Source organism: Rhinoderma darwinii, chromosome 11 (genome assembly GCF_050947455.1).
Source record: "Rhinoderma darwinii isolate aRhiDar2 chromosome 11, aRhiDar2.hap1, whole genome shotgun sequence".
Classification (NCBI taxonomy): Eukaryota; Metazoa; Chordata; class Amphibia; order Anura; family Rhinodermatidae; genus Rhinoderma; species Rhinoderma darwinii.
Genome location: NC_134697.1, coordinates 11,181,265 through 11,201,660, shown reverse-complemented (window position 1 = coordinate 11,201,660; position 20,396 = coordinate 11,181,265). Strand labels below are relative to the sequence as shown.

Sequence of the window (20,396 nt, the reverse complement as noted above, 5' to 3'; positions counted from 1 at the left end):
TCTCTCCTCCCACCATGCTGTGACTGGCAGTCTCCCTCCTCCCACCATGCTGTGACTTGCAGTCTCCCTCCCCCCACCATGCTGTGACTGGCAGTCTCTCTCCTCCTCCCTGTGTTCGGCTGTCTCTCCTCCCACCATGCTGTGACTGGCAGTCTCTTTACTCCCACCATGCTGTGACTGGCAGTCTCTCTCTTCCTCCCTGTGTCCGACTGTCTCTCCACCCACCATGCTGTGACTGGCAGTCTCTCTCCTCCCACCATGCTGTGACTGGCAGTCTCCCTCCTCCCACCATGCTGTGACTGGCAGTCTCCCTCCTCCCACCATGCTGTGACTGGCAGTCTCCCTCCTCCCACCATGCTGTGACTGGCAGTCTCCCTCCTCCCACCATGCTGTGACTGGCAGTCTCTCTCCTCCCCCTCCATATATGATTGGCAGTCTCTTCCTCCCAGTGCCCGGCTGTCTCTTTCCTCTCTGTCCTGTCTGGTCTTCCCTGTGCTCGGGTGTCCCTCCTTCCTCACTGTCCTGGACTGTCTCTTCCTCCCTGTGCCCGGCTATCTCCCTCCATACTGTGACTTGCAGTCTCTCTCTCACTCCTCCCCCTGATCTCTGTACCTTTAACTGTCTCTCCTCCCATTGAACTCTGACTGTGAGACACAGGAAGCGACAGCCGGGGCCAGAGCGACAGCTACATGGCAGAGAGTGACAGCCGCTTCCTGAGATAGACGGTGGCACAGAGAGAAGGAGCCCATCAGACGGGGGTGACACAGGGTAGTGCCAGCTGGGAGACATCAGGTATGGGGGAGGCGGACTTGTTGGAGGGGGAATGTTCTGTCTGGGGGAGCCTGTCTCACATGTTGCTTCTTTATATTGCAGGCCGTTACCATGGCGATGCGTGGACTGGTGGACACGGAATGTGGGGGTGCCAATCCCCTCATGAAGCTGACGGGTCACTTCACCCAAGATAAAGGTCTGCGGCAGGAAGGATTGCCCAGTGTGGCCTGGCCCTCGGGAGCCACCACTGTAAGTGAACCCCACAAAAAATGCCTGTTACCCGGTAACTTGTGGCGTACGTTTTGTGGGCGCGTCGTTCTAGTTCCCCCTAAGTCGGTCAATATGTCGCCATCACCGCGGCTCCATTGACAGCTGTAGCGGCGCACGAACGTGTCATCAGGTGGAGTGGCATTGTCTGTATCAGTCGTAGATCATTCTAGGGGAACTACAAGTCCCACGCGACTACAGATCATAAAAGGCCTGCAACTTTCTGATATACCTTTTTGTGTTTAAATTGCTCACCATTTTCAAGATCTCTGCTTACTGTCCAAGATTAGGAACATTCCTGTTTACGCCCAGAAGCTAAAAACCTGTACATTTTTACTTCTCACAGCTGAGAGTTTGTTACAGTTGTGATCTAGGTCTGTACAGGTATCAGGTCTGTAAAGTGTTTTTCACTCACTGACCACAAGCAGACCTCTTGAAAATGTTGAGAAACTGAAACAAAGTATATTAGAAAGTTGCAGAACACGAGGAGTTAAGATTTAATGACCCAAAAATCCGAAGACTCCTTTTAATTGTTATTTCTCTTTTCTTACAGATCTCGAAGCCTCTTGGAGAAACTACAGAAGATGAGGTGAGATCTTCTATAGGATTATACCACCGCTTCTGGGCATTGAATAAGCAGTCTTAAAGGGACAGTAATCCTAAAGTCCATCTGCTGTGTAGTTGTATACAAGCTAGTGTTCCCTGTTATCAGCCATTTCAGGATTCGGGGAGACTGACTGTAATGTTCTCCTGATTACTACTTTATGTCCAGTGCTGAGAACCCTCCATATATGTGACAGATCTCGTCCGCTCCTCTTATAACCGCTGAGGTGTTAGTGGCCCTTTAAGGAGGTTGAATACTTGCATCCTGTGTTTGCAGTGTAAGGGGTTCACTTATTTCCCCTAAATTAACAAAAATAGATATAAATCCTTCAGTCGTCTTCTGTAAACTTGTTGAAATTATCTTCAGCCGTTATATCTGTTTCTGGGAAAGCTGGGTGACAACCAATATGGCCGCCGTTACATCATCCGAAGGGGATTCTAATCATGGCTCCCAGGCTCCTATATGGCACAGACACATTCCCTGCTTCTGTAGCACTGTATAACTAGATTTGCCATTCAGGACTCTGGGAAAGCTGGGTGACGCCACCTGTGGGAGCCATTATGACTTCCATCCTGGTTGTCACCCAGCTTTCCGAAATATCTGAATATAATATTTAGCAAGTTGACAGATGACCGCGTTATGTTTTTATTTTAGTGGCGCTGCTCTTTAAGCGTTTGTCCCTCATCCGTCGTCTTCTTTTCCCCCCTTTGTCTCCAGCTTGTGTCTGAGTTCCTGCAGTCCCGTGCCCCTTCCCTGCATACTCGAGCCCCCCACACGTTTAAGATGGACGGACTCCTGGCAGAGATGCAGCAAATTGAGCAAAGCAGTTTCCGCCCGCAACCGCTCCGAGGTAAGAACGATGGTGGGTGACGCAGCCCGCACCCAGCTCTGATTCTATGCTGCAGGGGTATCAGTCGCACCCCCAAAGACTCCTGTGACACATAAGACCCCAGCACTTTAAATGGCATGTGGGTGAGTGGCCCTGTTAGTTTTGATTAGCAGCCTCGAGCATCAAGTGACGCCTCTGACGGGCAGCGGAGGGGCACAGTGATCATGATCGTGCTGATCGGCTTCTATAAATTGTTCCATTCAGTGCAGATCTCCTATATTTCCAGTGAAAGCGCCATGGCCACTTAATCTGGGGATTTAGAGGGTGCCCCAGCTCCCAGACCTCCACCAATGGCATCTTCAGTCATGTTCCTACGACCGTTCAGGAGTAGGTGGCCATAGGTAGATTATGTCTGAAGGCGACCCCCTGGTAAGTGGTCTCAGGGGTCTTGTTCTCACTGCTTCTCCTTAAAGGGTCTTCCGTGTGTCATATCCATAAAGTTTTATCATTGTAAAATAAAAAGTTCTACAACTTTCTGGTATATTTTGTGTACCAATTCCTTTTCAAGATCTCTGCTTGCACTCAGTGACTGAAAACATATTTTAGACCATGCACTTCTATTGCATTGCTCCTAGGGGAGAATATCTCTGTACATATGGCACCCGAAGGAGCTTGTACAGCCATGCATGGAGGCTGTGGAGCTTTACACTAGGGAGCCATATGAACGCCGTGCGGAAGAGGCTCAGCGCCCCTGTACTAAAAATCTGTTCTGATCATGTCCAACTGACACAGGTGCAAACCGTTACAATGTATCAGAGCTCTGTCTTCTAACGAGCCCTGCTGCTGTGGGAGCAGCACATAATCGGGACGGGTTTTATGCCACAAATGTTTTCCTTTGCTATCAGCAAGCAGAGATCTTGTAAATCGTGAGGCATTGAAAAACAAAGTATCTTAGAGTTGCAGAACTTTTCATTATATAATGAATCAGAAAGAGATCTGGACCGATATGTTCCAGACTTTTTTTTATCTCATCGGAACAGAAAAGGATTCTGATTTCAGCGCTAGGGGGAAGAAAGAGTAGCTCCTCCACAAAAAATAAAAATAACATGTCATTGGCACAGTAAATATCTCCCTCCAGGAGGAGCCTTATATGCCTTGTCAGCACTTCGCATGGATGATCAGATTGATTCTCTGTGCTGATGAGTCTTATAAGGCCGAAACAGATCTCTACAGATCAAGGTCTCTGGTTTGATTATGTTGTGTCGATGTGGGTGACTGTTCAAATTGCATTAAGGCGGAAGGGTCCGTCCATTAAGAGGAGAGGTATTGCACTGTATGAGGCCAGATCACATATATATATATATATATATATATATATATATATATATATATATATACACCACCTCCCTGATTTACACATTCTGCTGTCTCCATCTGAAATGATCCATTTTCTATTCTCTCCTGGCTCGTCCCGTAGCTCCCGGTGTTGCAGATCTCGCTCTCTCGGAACACTGGACTGATGAGTTTCTGGAGCAAGAACCGGTGGTAGAAGAAGAGGACTGGAGCCGGGAGTTCATTGAACAGGCAGGTGAGGTATCTACCCGTCATCATGTGAAATCTGCCCGAGGATCCTTATGGAAGAGTTTCTCAAGCCACAATCATTAAGAAGTGAAGGGGGATGGGCGCAGATCTTCAGTTGTGCGGGTCAAATTTTGCAGGTGCCACCTTATTCATTTATTTATGTTGTTTACATATTACCAGCACATCTTGCCCCAAATCGGAGCTAATACCATTGCCTTCACTACAGTGACAACCACATCAGTGCCCCTATAACCGGGACGGCGCCCCTATAACCGAGCCGGCCCGGGACGGCGCCCCTATAACCGAGCCGGCCCGGGACGGCGCCCCTATAACCGAGCCGGCCCGGGACGGCGCCCCTATAACCGAGCCGGCCCGGGACGGCGCCCCTATAACCGAGCCGGCCCGGGACGGCGCCCCTATAACCGAGCCGGCCCGGGACGGCGCCCCAATAGTAGAGTCCGCCTAGTACAGTGCCTCCATAATAGAAATCTGTACCTGGAGCATCCCCCCCCCCCCCCACACACCTGCATTGTGTTTCCTAGGGTAGGTGGCATCACTCTCCATAACTGTAGTCACTCCAGTAATTTTGCAGGACATGTTGCTCTGACTACGACTACGGTGTAAAGAAGCGGCACTCCTACTGTCATTGGGCCTCTATAAATATAAGGGAATCACGTTAACACTTTATAGACCGTTTGTAGATGTTGGTGTTTTGGAGCCTTTGTTTTATGACAGGGGCACTTAAATGTAGATGTGGACGGTCAGTGAGCTGCCACGGCTGCATGTGACGTTGCAATGTGACCCTATGGCGTGGAGTGGTGATTATAGCAGTCATGGTTTGCCTCATTAATTATCTTCTTTCTCCACAGATCCCCACTCATCCCCATCTCGCTGGGCAGAGGAATACCTCCAGCAATCCGAGGAGAAACTGTGGTTGGGAGAGAGCGAGGGAGCGATGGCAGAAAAATGGTATGTGGCAGCATAAAACCCCTCTGTCTTAAAGGGGACATGTCACTACTTTTTCCTATATTTTTCTAGACAATACTAGGGGGCTCTTCAATCTATAGGGGAGATGGGAGCCCCTATCTGCTGCCAATGCAAATTTTGCTTGAAGTAGTCCCAAACAACCTACAAGTGATTGGCTAGAAGGCATCACATGACCTATAGACCAGGACTGCCTGGGATTCTTGCGGTATAATTTGCGTTGGCAGCAAAAAAGGTTTCAGGGCTCCGATCTCCGCTAAAGACCAATGACCCCTCAACATTGTCTAGACTCCTCTGTTTATTTCATAGGAGTAGAAATGGTGACGTGTCCCCTTTAACTCTAATTCTCCTCCCTGTCTAGGAGTGAAGAGTATCAGCCTGAAGACAAATTGCAGAAAGAGGCAAAATCTCTTCTTTCCCAAGTCACCGACCCCAAACTAACCAACAGCCAGGTACAGGGAGGGAGGGGGTAATGGGCGGGTTTCTTTGTTTTTGCATTTTTCATGTATTTTACCTGAATTTTATGTTAATTTTAATTGTCTGATTAATGAGACATTAGAACAATCCCTACTTGTTAGACCATAAGCTGATCACAAAGTGTCCCCTTGCTGGGACCCCCAGAGATCATCTCTAATCTGTGATAAAACCTTGCAGTAAGTGTTCAGTTTCCCTGCAGCGCCACCACAGGGGAAGTTAGGCATTACACAATCTCCATTCATATCAATGAGGTATCTGTATAAAACAGGACAGGACTGGTCCTTCAGAGAGAGACGCTCTATGTAACCGCTCTCTATTCTGACCAAGAGATGAGGATCCTGGATAGAGGACCCCCCTATAATAACCCAGAATTCCCTAATGGGGTGTATGAAAATGGGTTTTCTAAACTAAACCCCTTTATAAAATTGATGGACATTCTAAGGATAGGCTATCGATATCTGACCAGTGGGGGTCTGAGTCTCGACATCCCTGACGATTAACTGTTTGAATGGGCCGCAGCGAGCACTGCTTCCCCTTAATTTCAACATTTAATTACAACATGTCACATTCATAGCGGCGGTGCAGAGTATTTCAGCTTCCTCCCATTCCCTTAAATCATATGAAGCTGTAATACTATGCACCGCCGCTAAGAATGGCGGCGTTGGGCAGCAGCGCTCGCCGGAGCAACACGGCTCCTTCAAACAGCTGGGAAATGGTTGAGCAGAGTTGGACCCGCACAGCTAAGATATTGATAGCCTATCCTGATGATAGGCCATCAATTTTATTTCACCGGATATGACTATTTTTTGCTGATTTAAATTTCTTAATCTATTTTTATAGAAGTCGGAGCTCCGTCTTTCCGATCTCTGTCTATGCAGGCAATTTGGAGCTGTAGAATTACAGTAAACGATAAAATTCTGTCTTCCTTCAGCCACCACTAGAGGGAGTTTACAGCATACTGTGTTAATTATTGAGTTCAATGTGCCCAAAGCTCCCCCTAGTGGTGATTGCAGGGAGCCAGAATTTTAGCATGTAAGTGTCTATACAGAGGATTTGGCGCTTTGTATCAGGAAAACTGAGCTCTGAGTGCTATAAATAATTAAAAAATCTATCAGCTAAAAAATGTTGGACATATTATGATTAAAATAAAAAAAATATGGTGTCTAGGAGTGAACATTCCCAGATTTCCAAAACGTTACAGAACCCAGACCCCTTTGGTACAATCACTGGATACCCCTGACTCTAGAACTTAAAATCAATGAAGTACAATGACTTCCAGTAACCAAAATCCATGGTCCAAAGATGTTCTCTGCAGCTCCTTGGAAACAGATAGTGCTCCGAACCCACAGACTCCTCCAAATGTATCTATAAGAAGTCCATTTTCTGCTGGATTTCCTTTAAAACCCCCCCATTAGTTCCAATTGCTGCAATAATTGCTACAATGTTTCCATTCAATTTGCTGGTAGAATCAATAAAAGTAAATTCTAAATAAGATTTTTAAAATTGTTTGAACTTTACCGCACAACGAAAATGATCGCTCAATCACAACGGGATTGCCAAATCATTATCATAACTGTGGGCGCCTTTAGACAGACTGACTGATGTCTGGAGTCAAGTTATTTTCCAAAAGATGCTTTAATTTTCTTAATTGCTGTACCAATGATGACCACAGGGTAGCAGCACAGAGACCCTCTTTATTATACACTGATGTTTGTAGTGTATACGGGGTGGGATGCCTATATACCAACTTATGTATGCACCCTAGAGCGGCATAATGTGGCCCTCAATTAAAAATCAGTTTAAGGCCCCCCCCCAAAAAAAAAATCTGTACCACCTAAATTTGTGGCCCTGAAGTGTTTGCTACTGTTATTTAACATTTGAAGGCCTTGTGTCCCCAACAAATCCAGCTCATCTCATTTACCCCCCCTTTCTCCTGTTTCTTATCTGCATCCGTGTGTCCATGTCACGATCTCCGTCTCTCTTTCTCTGTTAGTTCCTACAATTTGTAAGGAAGATAGGAGACGGGGAGGTGTCTCTTTCGCAGACTCCGAGCGCTCCCTCCCAGACGGTCTCGCAGGCAGAGCAGTGGTCAGAACAGTTTATACAAGAGCAGGTAGTGACCCGCAGCGCGGCGTGTGGGGGTGAAGGAGACCAATAGTGAAATCTGACGCAGAGCTGTCCTTTGTGTTTACATCTTGCTTTAAGGGGTTTTCCAATTTTATGTAAATTAAAGATTAATCATTGTATATCGAAAAGTTTTGCAACTTTCCAACATGATTTATGCAGTTCCATTATCTCTGCTTGCTGTCGGTGAATGAGAACATTCTTGAAAAGCTGTACAGACCTAATACTCTGCAGGGCTGAGGGTTTGCTACAATTGTATTCGCTCTAGATAATCCTCTCTGAGCTAAACTTTCTGGATTCCTGGCTGATACATTGTACATAAGTGCAGGAGAAAGATTTATGCTGTTGGTCTAGCTCACAGTGGGTTGTCTAGACTGGATACAATTGTAACAAACCCTCAGCTGTGACCTGTTTTGGCGCAGGATAGTTTTTTTTCGTTTCGGGATGTTTTCCAGAATGCTCCCATTTACTGACAGCAAGCAGAGATCTAAAAATGGTGAGAAATTGAAATACAAAGTCCATCAGAAAGTTGGAGAACTCGTTATATAATGGTTACGCTTGGTCTACACAGTGCTGGAAATCTCCTCTCACTAATATTGATCTGTAACCTGTGGGTCTCCAGCTGTGGTGCAGCTACAACTCTCATGCTCCAACTGTCTGCCCATGCGGAGAGTCATTCTTTCACGACAGTCGGAAGATGTTCGGGCATGCTGAGAGTTGTAGTTTGGCAGTAGCTGGAGATGCACAGGTTGTAGACCACCACTATACATCCTTCTCTGCTATGCCCCATCGTATATGTATGTGGAGTCGCTTTTCTGCTGAGTAAAACATGGCTATGTGTTTTTCCAGAAGTGCTGGAATTTTTTTTCAATTGTAAATCTGTCTCTCCCATGACGCCTCTGAATTTTGCGCTCCATCTTTAGTCTCTTTATCCTGGTAGGCGCTTTCTCCTGTGCTCATTGTCGCCCCCTGCTGGGTAATGTATGACTTGGCAAGAGTAATGGGGGCAGGGAAGTGACAACTACTGAGTACATTTATGGCTCACAATGGAGGTTGTCACTTTTGGTGGCCACTCAGCCGTCTCTTTTCAGCAGCGGTGCTGGGGGGAGGGGGGGGATATGAATCTACGAGGGGGTCATTTCATATTTGAGTGGCACTTTAGGAATTTTGTGGCTCATAACACATACCCATGATTTACTGGACCCATGTAAATATTGTATATATAACGCTGCACATATTTTACACACGTTCCACCTCTTAGGCGGACATTGTTCAGTATAGCCATGTCTCACTCATAGTCGGGCCTCTTGGCGCTCTCCTGCTGCTTGGGATGTCTGTGTGCCATGCTGACACTTTAACACTCATGGTTCTTACTCTCTCTCTCTCTCTCTCTCTCTCGACGTGGCTGCCCTTACCATCATCTCTGCAGGCTGCGTCTGAACAGTGGGTCGATCAGTTCGCCCCGATGGAGAAAGACTTCGAGTCCGCAAAGGCTGCAGTAGAGGTAAACATTCAAATCATAATGCTCACAGCAGCACAGAGTATTTAACCAAGCAATGGCCTGTCCTGATAGAAATGGACTTTGGTGATTGTTGCTGGTCCCTATAAGGCAGTGGTTTCTAACCTGTGGCTTTCCAGGTGTTTTCCAAAACTACAACTCCCAGCATACCCCGTCAGGGTGTCCTCAGAGTTGTAGTTTTGCAACAGCTACCGAGCAATAGGTTGTAGACCACGGCTCTATCGGGTGTGTTCACAGGTAGTGGTTGTGCGAAAGCCGTTTACAATAGCGTACTGTGCAATTCCTCTTATCCAGCATCCGATAACTAAGAGTCCGATCATCCGGCACAGCAGGAGGACCTGGAATTTCACGTATCCAGAACTTACAAACTTCTCCTCTACCATTGCAAATAATTTTTAAAATTTTCTAAAGCCATCCGATAATCCAGAAAGTGGGATAATCTGGCTCCTGTCATGGCCTATGGAGGCTGGATTAAAGGAATTTTACTGTAATACACTGTTCATATGTACAGTTTGTATCTCAGAGGAGACGTCTCTTTCCGCCACAGACTGGTCTTTAAATGTTTGGGTGGAGTTTTCCTTTATTGATTCGTAGAATAGTAAAAAGTAACTCCAGCTCTCTGATGTTTCCTCCAACAGGCTGATGTCGATTTCTGGGACAAGCTGCAAGAAGAATGGGAGGAGATGACCAAGAGGGACGCAGAGGCGCATCCATGGCTCTCAGATTTCCAGGACTTGTCTGCCAAGTCTTATGACAAGGTGACAAACTCACCCGCCCCTGATACAGAGCTCCAAATCCCCTGCATAAACAGTTACATGATAACATTCTGTCTGACTGCAGCCTCCACTAGAGGGAGCTCACTGCATACAGATTTATTATTGAGTTCAATGTATAACCGTGTACAGTAAGCTCCCCCTAGTGGTGACTACAAGAATGCATTTTATTATTTACCTCTGTCTATGCAGAATATTTGGAGCTCTGTATCAGAGAATCTAAACTTTATAAAGATATATTAAGAAATCGTAACAGAATGTTCAGCGTTAAAAGTTGGAGATTCCCTTACATTGTTGTCCCTACTTTCTTCCTGAATGACCTCTCGGCCGTGTTTTCTACCAGGGATACGCCTTTGAGGATGACAATCCATTTTCGGAGGAGACGCAGCCATTTGAAGAAGGTCTAAAACGTCTTCGGGAAGGAGACCTCCCCAGTGCCGTGAGACTTTTTGAAATTGCTGTAAAGAGAGACCCCAAGCACATGGAGGTAAAAGGAAGATCTTGGGTCATGGGTGAAAATATTTACCTTGTACTATATTGCGGTGATCGTTCTCCCTTCCCCCACACGGCTCTCCCTTTTGATCGGGCGAGTGAGCGATCGTTAGTACAGGGCAGAGATCTGATCGCATGTTTTATGCGGCCAAAAAAATGGTCGCTTGTTGGCAGCGCCTCTCCGTGGTAAACAAAGTATGTGCCGACGACAATATGCAAAGTGTATGGAGACAAACTATCATTATTAATGATTGATCGTCCTCCACACTCATTGCTGTGTAAAACTGCCCCGAGGCTCCGTTCACACATCGCATTTCGCATCATTTGCCGAATCCGCACCGAAATTCCACAACAATATACAACGCAATGGAAGTGAATGGGGTTTATTCAAATCCGCATTGTGCCCGGTCTGTGGCGGAAATGCTGCATATATTTTTTTACCTAAGATTTCATTCATTGATGTGCCAAGTGCTAAATCTGCAAGCGGCTCTTTAGGCCAGTTTCACGGTGTAATTTTGTGTCTAATTATCAATTGCAGCACTTCTGGTGAGATGAACCAGGAAACTCAGGATGAACAAAGCTGTAGCCCCCCCCCTCTTCTGTCCCAGACAGGGTTGTTCTGCAGTCCATGGGGTCTCCTGGAGTACCTAGTTAAAGAGGGCCTGTCATGTCCCCCTAAAAAAAAATTGCCACCATATATTTCCACCATCCCCCGGACTCCAGACCATTTTTTCGACAATTAAAAAAAAAAAAAAAGTTCTGGAATCCAGGTACGGCGACAATGAAGCATGTTTTGGGGACAAGACCGGTCATGTCCCCAAAATTGTTTTATATTACTGAGAAATTTGTCGAATATGTCTGCCTCCTCACATTTCAGTGTAGACAGGAAAATGCTCTGATTATTCTGCAAACATAGGGTTAATCTCCGCTGTTTACAGATTAACCACTGGTCTGACCAAAGTACCAAAAACATCACATACACAATTCAGCAATGTTCACCTCTAACCCAAATTCAGGTTTGACATTGATGTGGCTTCTGGCCGTGCACCTGTGGGCTGCCATGGGACCACCGAGGTGATGTCCTGCGCACACCTGTATAGAATAAAGTGGCCACATAGGGTGAACCCCAAAAAGACCCAACTGCTCACCAGTGGCTCAAAGCCGTGTTGGTGAAAAACTTTAACCCCTTAACGACCAAGGACGAAAATGAACGTCATGGTCGGCTGCTAGTTCCCGCACCATGACGTTCATTTTCGTCCGCATTTCAAACTGTCACTCTGTGTAAACACAGAGTGACAGACCCGCGCTGACAGCTGTCCTAGACAGCTGAGACATCAGTCTCGCCGGACAGCGGACCATCGCCGCTGCTTTCAGCAGTTAACCCCTTAAGTGCGGCGACTGATTGCTGTCGCCGCATTTAAGTGGTTTGAAGCACATCGGCAGCCCCCACGAAGTGATCGTGGGGGCTACCGATGCTTGTCACGGCAATCGGAGGTCAGATAATGACCTCCGGGTGGCCATGTACGGAAGGCTCGTAGGAACAGGCTCCGGCCGTTCCTCCTCTGCTTCCTGTCAGTGTGACAGTCACGTCACAATGACAGAGTACATTACACTACGTGTGTAGTGTAATGTACTCTAGCAGCGATCAAAGCTGCAAGACTAAGTGTCCCCTAGTGGGACAAGTTAAAAAAGTAATAAAAAGTAATAAAAATGTTTTCAAAAAAGTGTAAAAATAAAAGTTATAAGTTCTATAAACACTAAATGCTTTTTTTCCTATAATAAGACTTTTATTATAGGAAAAAAATGAACACGTTAAAAAAGTACACATATCTGGTATCGCCGCGTTCGTAACGACCCCAACTATAAAACTATAATGTTATTTTTCCAGCACGATGAACACCCCAAAAAAATCAATAAAAAACTACGACAGAATCACAATTTTTTTTGTCACCACCGCTCCCTAAATAAAGAATAAAAAGTGATCAAAAAGTCGCATGTACCCGAAAATAGTACCAATTAAAACTTCTATCCGTCCCGCAAAAAACAAGCCCTTACACAGCTTTTTTGACTAAAAAATTACGGCTCAGAATACGGTGACACAGAATTTTTTTTTATAAATAAGTCATTTTATTGTGCAAACGCTAAAAAAAAGGACCAAACCTATAAACATATGGTATCGCCGTAATCGTACCAACCCGCAGAATAAAGTAAAAATGTCACCTATAGCATACGGTGAGCGCCGCAAAAAGAAAACCTAAAAAACGGTGTCAGAATTCCTGTTTTTTGCTCAGGATTGCAAAAAAATTGAATAAAAAGTGATAAAAAAAAATCGCATGTACCCCAAAATGGTACCAATGAAAACTACAGATTGTCCCGCAACAAATAAGCCCTCACGCAGCTCCGGTGGTGAAAAAATAAAAAAGTTCTGGCTTTCAGAATATGGCGATGCAAAATGTGCAGAGTGTCCAAAAGCGGATAAGATCGGGCGCCATTTATCAGTGCGACACCGGGCACATAGCTATGAAATATTATTTATTTACTGCATTATTATACCCTCTTATTATGCCCTGATGTTCTCCGCACAGATTACACATGCCCCCACATTATAAACTGAAATACCAGCGAAACCCAAAACAGAACAGTTACCAAGCAAAATCTGCGCTCCAAAAGCAAAATGGCGCTCCCTCCCTTCTGAGCCCTGCAGCGTGCCCAAGCAGCAGTTTGCGCCCACACATATGGCGTCGCCATACCTGAGAGAACCCGCTTAACGTTTTATGAGGTATTTGTCTTCTGTGGCACAAACTGGGCACAACATATTATGCACTAAAATGGCATATCAGTGGAAAATTGCAATTTTCACTTTGAACCATCCGCTGCGCATTAACCTCTTTGCGCACTATGACTTAATTGCCCGTCATGGTGCGGCGGTTGATTTATGGAGCCGGCTCACGTGCTGAGCCCGCTCCATAAGCTGCGGGTGTCGGCTGTGTATTACAGCCGACACCCGGGACTAACGGACAGGTACAGCGATCGCTCTGTTACAGAAGCCTGTAAGAATAACAATATACTGCAATACATTAGTATTGCAGTATATTGTACCAAAAAATGGTACCAATAAGAACTGCAGCTCCTCCCGCAAGAAATAAGTCCTCACGCAGCTCTATTGATGGAAAAATAAAAAAGTTATGGCTCTTGGAAGGCGGGGAGTGAAAATCTAAAATATGAAAGCAAAAACTGGATCAGTCCTGAAAGGGTTAATTCATTTCTAATGAAAAAACTTTTGACCCCATGTGGGGTATTTCCGGACTCGGGAGAAATTGCTTTATAAAATATGTTGTTTTTTTCCTCCTTTATCCCTTGTGAAAATGAGAAAATTCAACATTTTAGTGGAAAAAATGTTGATATTAATTTTCGCACCCTAATTCTAATAAACTCTGCAAAAGACCCGTGGGGTGTAAATGCTCACTATACCCCGAGAAAAAATTCTTAAAGGTTTTTCCAAAATGGGGTAACTTTTCGTGGGTTTCCACTGTTTTGGTCCCTCCAGTGCATTGCAAATGCGACATGGCACCGAAAACCATTCCAGCAAAATCATAAATCCAAATGGCGCTCCTTCCCTTCTGAGCCCTGCTGTGGGTCCAAACAGCCGTTTATTACCACATATGGGGTATTGTTGTAATCGGGAGACATTGCTTTACAAATGTTGGGGTGCATTTTCTTCGTTATTCCTTGTAAATAATAAAAATTTCTATTTTGTTTCAGAAAAAAAGTACATTTTAATTTTTACAGACTAATTCCAATATATTTAGCGAAAAACCTGTGTGGTCAAAATGCTAACTATACCCCTAGATAAATACCTTAAGGGGTCTAGTTTTCGAAATGGGGTCGTTTATGGGCAGTTTCTATCATTCTGGCAGCTCAAAGCCTCTCCAAATGTACAGTGGGGCCTAAAATATTTTCAAGCAAAATATGAGTCCTGAAAGCCTCCGGGTGTTCCCTTCCTTTGGGGCCCTGCCGTGTGTCCAAACAACGCATTAGGGCCACAATGTGGGTATTTTTGAAAACAGGAGAAAGAGGGTGATAGATTTTGGGGTGTGTTTCTTCATTTTCACAACTTGAGACAAACCTGGATTCTCAAATTTGTCTGGTGTTGCCCTTTTAATATATAAAGGGGTACCGTTTTAATCCATTGGTCACTTACCTCGGAGGGCTTGTGTGGTGTAAACTCCGTATCTCTAGTAGTGCTGATGTTTGCTGTTATTTTTTCTCCCTGTATGTTCCAGGCCTGGCAGTATTTGGGCACCACTCAGGCAGAAAATGAGCAGGAGCTGGCAGCGATCAGCGCTCTCCGCAGGTGAGGTCACTTCTCATTTTGGACTCTCACTTCCCTCATCCGTGCAATGTGGATGACCCTGTGAATTTCATCTCCTCCAGGTGCCTCGAGCTGAAGCCTGACAATCAGAACGCCCTGATGGCGCTGGCTGTTAGTTTTACCAACGAATGCCTCCAACAGCAGGCGTGCGAGACTCTGCAGGAGTGGCTGCGGCACAACCCCAAATACAACCACCTGCTAAAGGTGGAGAGCGGCGCCGGAGAAGCTGCTAGGAAAAAATCTCTGGGGACGTTACTGTCGGAGTGAGTGAAGGCTGAGCTGTGGGGTTTAATGTATATTTGTAGCATAAAGGGAGTCTATTCAGTGCAATGTGCCGCCCTAGTGGGCCAAATGGGGGGGGGGGGGGGGCAGAAGAAAAGGTGTGCCCGATTTGTTGCTGCTTCTGCCCCTCAATGAGCTCTCAGGCTCTTGTGACACCCATAGGCCCAGTTTTTTTTTCCAACGCCAAAAAAGTCAGAAACAGCCTCCCAAAAAGCGACATGCTCTTTCTTGCAACGGTTCTGCCTCTGACCTACCATTAAAATCAATGAGAGGCAGAGAAAGCGTTTGCGTTTTTTTGCCCGGACAGAGCTAATAGAACAAATATTTCTCCTGTCCTGATAGTCTGTTACAATATCAGTGCAGGTTAAATATATCAGCCTGGAGAACAGAGGATTTTCTACACTGGATACAATTGTAACAAAGCCTCAGCTGTGAGAAGTATTAGGTCAGTACAGGTTTTAGCTCCTGGATACAAACAAGAATTTCCCAATTCACTGACAGCAAGTAGAAATCTTGAGTATATTAGAAACTTTCAGACCTTTCCATTATACAATCTGGCCAGTGTAACTTCCATGTGTCGTCTTTTTGCTTTCAGCTCCCTGTTCTCCGAGGTTCGGGAGTTGTTCCTTTCTGCTGTTCGAATGGATCCAACTCAAGTGGATCCCGATGTTCAGTGTGGACTTGGGGTTCTCTTTAACCTGAGCGGGGAGTATCAGAAAGCTGTCGACTGCTTCACGGCCGCCCTGAGTCAGAGACCGGACGTGAGTAGAACACACGAGACATCAAGAATAAAAACGGCGTCACTAGAAACGGTCCAATAGCAGCGGTTTATTATCAGGGTTTCCTACCATAGTAAGCGAAGTCATAACGTAGTCACTGGTGGGGGTCTGACTTCTGGGAGCGCCCCTCTTCCCCACAATAAAGGGGTCGCAGGCTAGTAAAGCACATCGCCCCGTCAGATTGTTACCTGCATGGCTTTATTCCAGACCTTGCCACTCCGCTCAGCCCCTGGGCTGGCGTGACCCTACTTTTTTATGCACCAGACCGAATACTTCTCACAGCTGAGGGTATGTAACAATTGTGTCCAGTCTGGGCTCCAGGTAGATCCACTAGACCTGCACGGATTGTAACAAACATCAGGGAGAGATTTGTCTGCATCTGGAGCAGACTCTCAGCTGTGAGAAGTACTAAGTGTGAATCCGCCCTTTAACCTCAAGCACTGGGGAACGGCGGCAGCAGCAGCTTTAGGCCCTCTGCACATGACCGTGATTACAGGCACAGATGGCCGCGGACAGTTACCTGCGTTTGCGGGCCGTGCTCCCATTCTAAACTATAGGAGCATGGTCCGTAAATTAAAAAAAAATTTTTGCGGATAGTTTCTACGGCCCGGACACCTTCCAAAAAAAATATACGGGAAGTCTGTGCGCTATAGAAATCATTGTATCTGTATTTTGATCCGCAATTGCGTATCAAAATGACGGTCGGGTGCGTGGGGCCTTATAGTTCAAGTGCACTGTTGCTGACTATTGGGTCATAAAAACATTCTGCATAAAAGTAGATCCGGCACAGTCACCTGTGTTAAGACCACAGTTTCCCTTTAAATTAGTATCCGATACTCTGCTGTCATGGATGCCGGATTAAAAGAACTTTACTCCTTGAGGGTTTTATAAATGGCGGTTGTGTGGCGACTGCTGTGATAATAGAGTTCTCGTCTGCAGGACTATTTACTGTGGAATAAGCTCGGAGCCACTCTGGCAAATGGTAATGACAGCGAGGCTGCGGTGGAGGCTTACAGACGGGCGCTGCAACTGCAGCCGGGCTTCATCCGCTCCCGATACAACTTGGGCATTGCCTGTATTAATCTGGGGGCGCACAGGTGAGGAAGAATACCCTAAAATGTTAAGTTACAAGGGTGCACAATTTTTAAAAAAATAAATAAAATAGCCCTAATTAAAAAAAAAAAAAAATCTCCTTCCATTCTGTGCCTGCAGCTCCTATGCAGACCTGTGGGTTTCCATGGTTACAGACTGCAAACAAACCCTTTTGTAGTCTGATCCTACAGTCATGTGTGCTCCCTCTTCTAGTGAGGTTATCATGGGGTGTAGTGGAGTAAGGGGTCTATTCTATTTGGGTAAAAAAAAAAAGCTGCAGGATCAGACCACACAGAATTCGTGTAGATCATAGTCATGAAGGCACATTGTTCTGCAACGGAGCTGTATGCGCAAAACGGTAGATTTTTATAGATTTTTTTTTTTTTTTTAAGTAATACAGAAACTTGCATTTAAATTATACCCCCCCCCCCCCCTCCTCCTCATGTTTGTTACAGGGAGGCTGTGGAGCACTTCTTAGAGGCTCTCAGTATGCAACAGCAGAGCGGAGGCCCTGGAGGGGCAATGTCTGACAATATCTGGAGTACCCTGCGGATGGCGCTATCCATGTTAGGACAGAGTAGTTTGTACGCTGCAGCAGATGCCCGGGATCTAGCCTCTCTACAGGCAGCGTTTCCGCCTCCCTCCACCCCTGCGCAATGACCGCAGTTTGACATGTTGCCGTGTGAGTGCATGCTCGGAGGTAACAGTCAATGTATCGGGAAAGCAGAACCCACAACCATGCACTAAGACTCTATAGACTGGGGTAAAAACCCAAACGGAACCACATATTACCCTCCCCCTGAAGCTCTCACCGAAGGCTTCAACTTTCACTCCATTGGCTGGTACAGGGATGAAGGGACAAAGATGATTTTTCTAATTAACATATTGATTTTATTTAATTACCTGGTATCAGGAGACGGATATTACATGGCTGCCAGCGGACGTCACTGCGGACCTCTCCAGCCATACACGGCTCATCTATCAGGAGTGGATTGACAACATTGGCCACAAACATTGTTCTTGCTCATCCAATGGGCGTCTTCACCTCCCGTCACCCAGTTCCTGTCCGTACTTGACAAAGGGATCCCCTCCTCCAGGACATTATAACCGGTGATCAGAATCATTAGGTTTTTTTTTTAATTCTAGTACCTGCATAAAGCTTAATGTGACTGCAAGAGTACCTGTCAGCCCTCCTGTGTGGCATAGTAAATAGGATGTATGTATTTTGCCATTCCTCTGTTATTCCTCCAGCAAATGTAAGACTAAAATGACAACTGGGTTCTATCACTTCACATGATCAGTACTGACTAGGACAGTGTCAGATTATGTAGAAACACCCCCCATTGACAACAGGAATGGTAATACCCAGCTGTCAATTTATTCATAAGTTTCCAGGAGGAACAATGGAGGAACTACACAATGCAAAGTTGTAAGAAACAGCTGACCGGCCCCTTCCAGTCAGAGGCACTCCTTGAAGTAACACAGCTAGACCATGTCTTACCAAGATGCAGCTGATTGATCTGCAGTACTTTGGGGGGGGGGGGTCCTCATTGTTTGCGCTTGTACATTTAACACATATCTATGCAATGTCTCCATGTTAAAATACCAGAGCTCCCTGTATGTAGGTGACAGGAACACTTACTTGTAGCGTAGGTACGATTTATATTCAGGTAGTAATACATTAAGTCTTATTATACATAGTCGGTGCTCCACGCCTCATGGGTTAGGTCTCGGGTAGTACTGGACCGCCATTAGCTGACGTATCATACTCAGATACGGAGGAAACGTCTTACCCGGGGGTCCTAGATGTGAGTAAGACGTAGTGTTCTGGGTTCTCGTCTCATGTAATGGTGACAAGGGCCATTATAGAAAATAAGATGCAACTCACGTTAGAAGAATTCCTCTTGAACACGGCCTGGAGGTGGCGCTATAGACGCTCACATCTATGGAACAGACACTGGGGAGATTTCGCAATATTCCAGCATTACACAAAAATAGTTCCAGATCCAACAGTCCGCACTCTCCTTACTTACCCCTCCCCCCTTATAAACACAGAGGGTCTCTTTTTTCTTCTTCCGGTTTGACTCCGCATGCTGGACAGACAGACAGACCATGATGATTGTGTAATGCTCAGCTCCCCGTCCCTATAATGATGAGTCCTGCACCGGGTAAGAAGGCCGCATGAAAAACAATGGCCCTGTATCTTCATAAGTGGGGTAGAAAGGGGCAATAAAAAAAAATGTATATGGAAAGAAGGGTAGCCCTGCCAAACTCTGAGACCTATGGCGCCCTTGGTTGGACGTTCCGGGTTTGGTGCCAACGATTTTGTTAGGGGGTAGGTGCCCCGGGGTTAACACTTTCCTGGTGTGAGGGTGTTGAGGGCTCAATAGTCATTGGCTCTCTGATACTTACAATCCAATTGTACATCTAGGCCGTGTCCTGGATCTGTTTAGCACCTGAATGTTTTATATTTCTGCTACATATGAACTTCATGATTATACCGTATGTAACCCGTGGAGTGAGGGGGGGGCATGTACTTCCTTGCTGTGGACTGGTCTTGACAACATCATTGGAGGAAATGCACGACATGGCGAATCGGAAGGTCGCTACCATCATTGAAGGCCTTTTGTTTGAGAAAAGGGGGGATGCGGGTGGGAATGGGGAGATTTCTTTGTCTGAAATTCTTTAATAAAACATTTTTTGATTCAAGAAAAGGGGCAATAAGGAGAAATTGCCATTTTCCTATTCCATTGGGGCGGCTATTTTTGCAAAACTGACAGCAGGACCGCCACCGAACTGACAGCAGGACCACCGCCGTCTTGGTAGACACTTCTGCAGTCGTTTCTTGGCAACTAGTGCGAGTCGCTGAGATGCTGCTCCAAGTGTTCACCAACGCAGAATAGGATCCGGTTTGCAAAAACAGCCGCCACCTTGGAATTGAAAATAGCAACTCCCTCTAAGGCCACATTTTAGCGTTTGCATTACCCGGCCCTCCCGTGGTTCTACTGGAAAAAAACGGACGATACCTGTGCGGATTGTGAGATGTAACAAGCAGTAATGACGACGTTCTTGGTTTCATAAAGAATTTCCTGCAGGACGGAGGGGGAGGAGCGCTGCGGAGATATCGCGCGGTTACTCAATTATGTCGAATATTCAACTGTACAATTTTTGTAATAATAAAATATAAATAACCTAAAAATGTCTTGTATTATAATTCACACAATATTTAAGCCTTATTTCTATAAATCTGGAAAACTCCTTAACATTTGGACTCGCAAATGTTCTGTTCTCCGAGCAGTCCGGCCCCCTGGGATGACGTTTCATCCCATGTGACTGCTGCAGCCAATAACAGGGTGTATAAGTCACATGGACCGCAGCGCCATCAAAGGGGAACGGGTTGCACGGAGAACAGAGGGACGCCTCACTAGGACCCCAACCGAGGGGTAAGTA

The 20,396-nt window shown here is 45.9% G+C and overlaps 1 protein-coding gene across 3 annotated transcripts; it reads left to right on the top strand.

Annotated features, from left to right (window-relative positions):
• Positions 1 to 70: 70 nt before the first annotated feature.
• PEX5 (peroxisomal biogenesis factor 5) lies at positions 71 to 20,145 on the top strand. Of its 3 annotated transcripts, none has more exons than XM_075842929.1 (16): positions 71 to 792; positions 874 to 1,020; positions 1,592 to 1,627; positions 2,360 to 2,492; positions 3,949 to 4,059; positions 4,922 to 5,021; positions 5,398 to 5,488; positions 7,507 to 7,626; positions 9,067 to 9,141; positions 9,795 to 9,914; positions 10,273 to 10,416; positions 14,705 to 14,775; positions 14,856 to 15,056; positions 15,671 to 15,836; positions 16,794 to 16,951; positions 17,860 to 20,145. In XM_075842929.1, exons 2-16 carry the CDS (start codon positions 883 to 885, stop codon positions 18,020 to 18,022), a joined length of 1,827 nt encoding a protein of 608 aa, XP_075699044.1. In that variant the 5' UTR covers positions 71 to 792; positions 874 to 882; the 3' UTR covers positions 18,023 to 20,145. The 3 variants fall into 3 exon arrangements, with proteins under 3 accessions (XP_075699044.1, XP_075699043.1, XP_075699045.1); XM_075842928.1 differs by having other exon boundaries at positions 17,402 to 17,953; XM_075842930.1 differs by lacking the exon at positions 7,507 to 7,626 and having other exon boundaries at positions 17,402 to 17,953.
• The last annotated feature ends 251 nt before the right edge of the window (positions 20,146 to 20,396 follow it).

Excerpts from the sequence above, each read along its gene's own strand:
- PEX5 (XM_075842928.1), top strand. The coding sequence starts at position 883 with ATGGCGATGCGTGGACTGGTGGACACGGAATGTGGGGGTGCCAATCCC. Across the intron at positions 1,628-2,359 it reads GAGAAACTACAGAAGATGAG|CTTGTGTCTGAGTTCCTGCA; the intron begins GTGAGATCTTCT and ends CTTTGTCTCCAG. Across the intron at positions 5,489-7,506 it reads CCAAACTAACCAACAGCCAG|TTCCTACAATTTGTAAGGAA; the intron begins GTACAGGGAGGG and ends TTTCTCTGTTAG.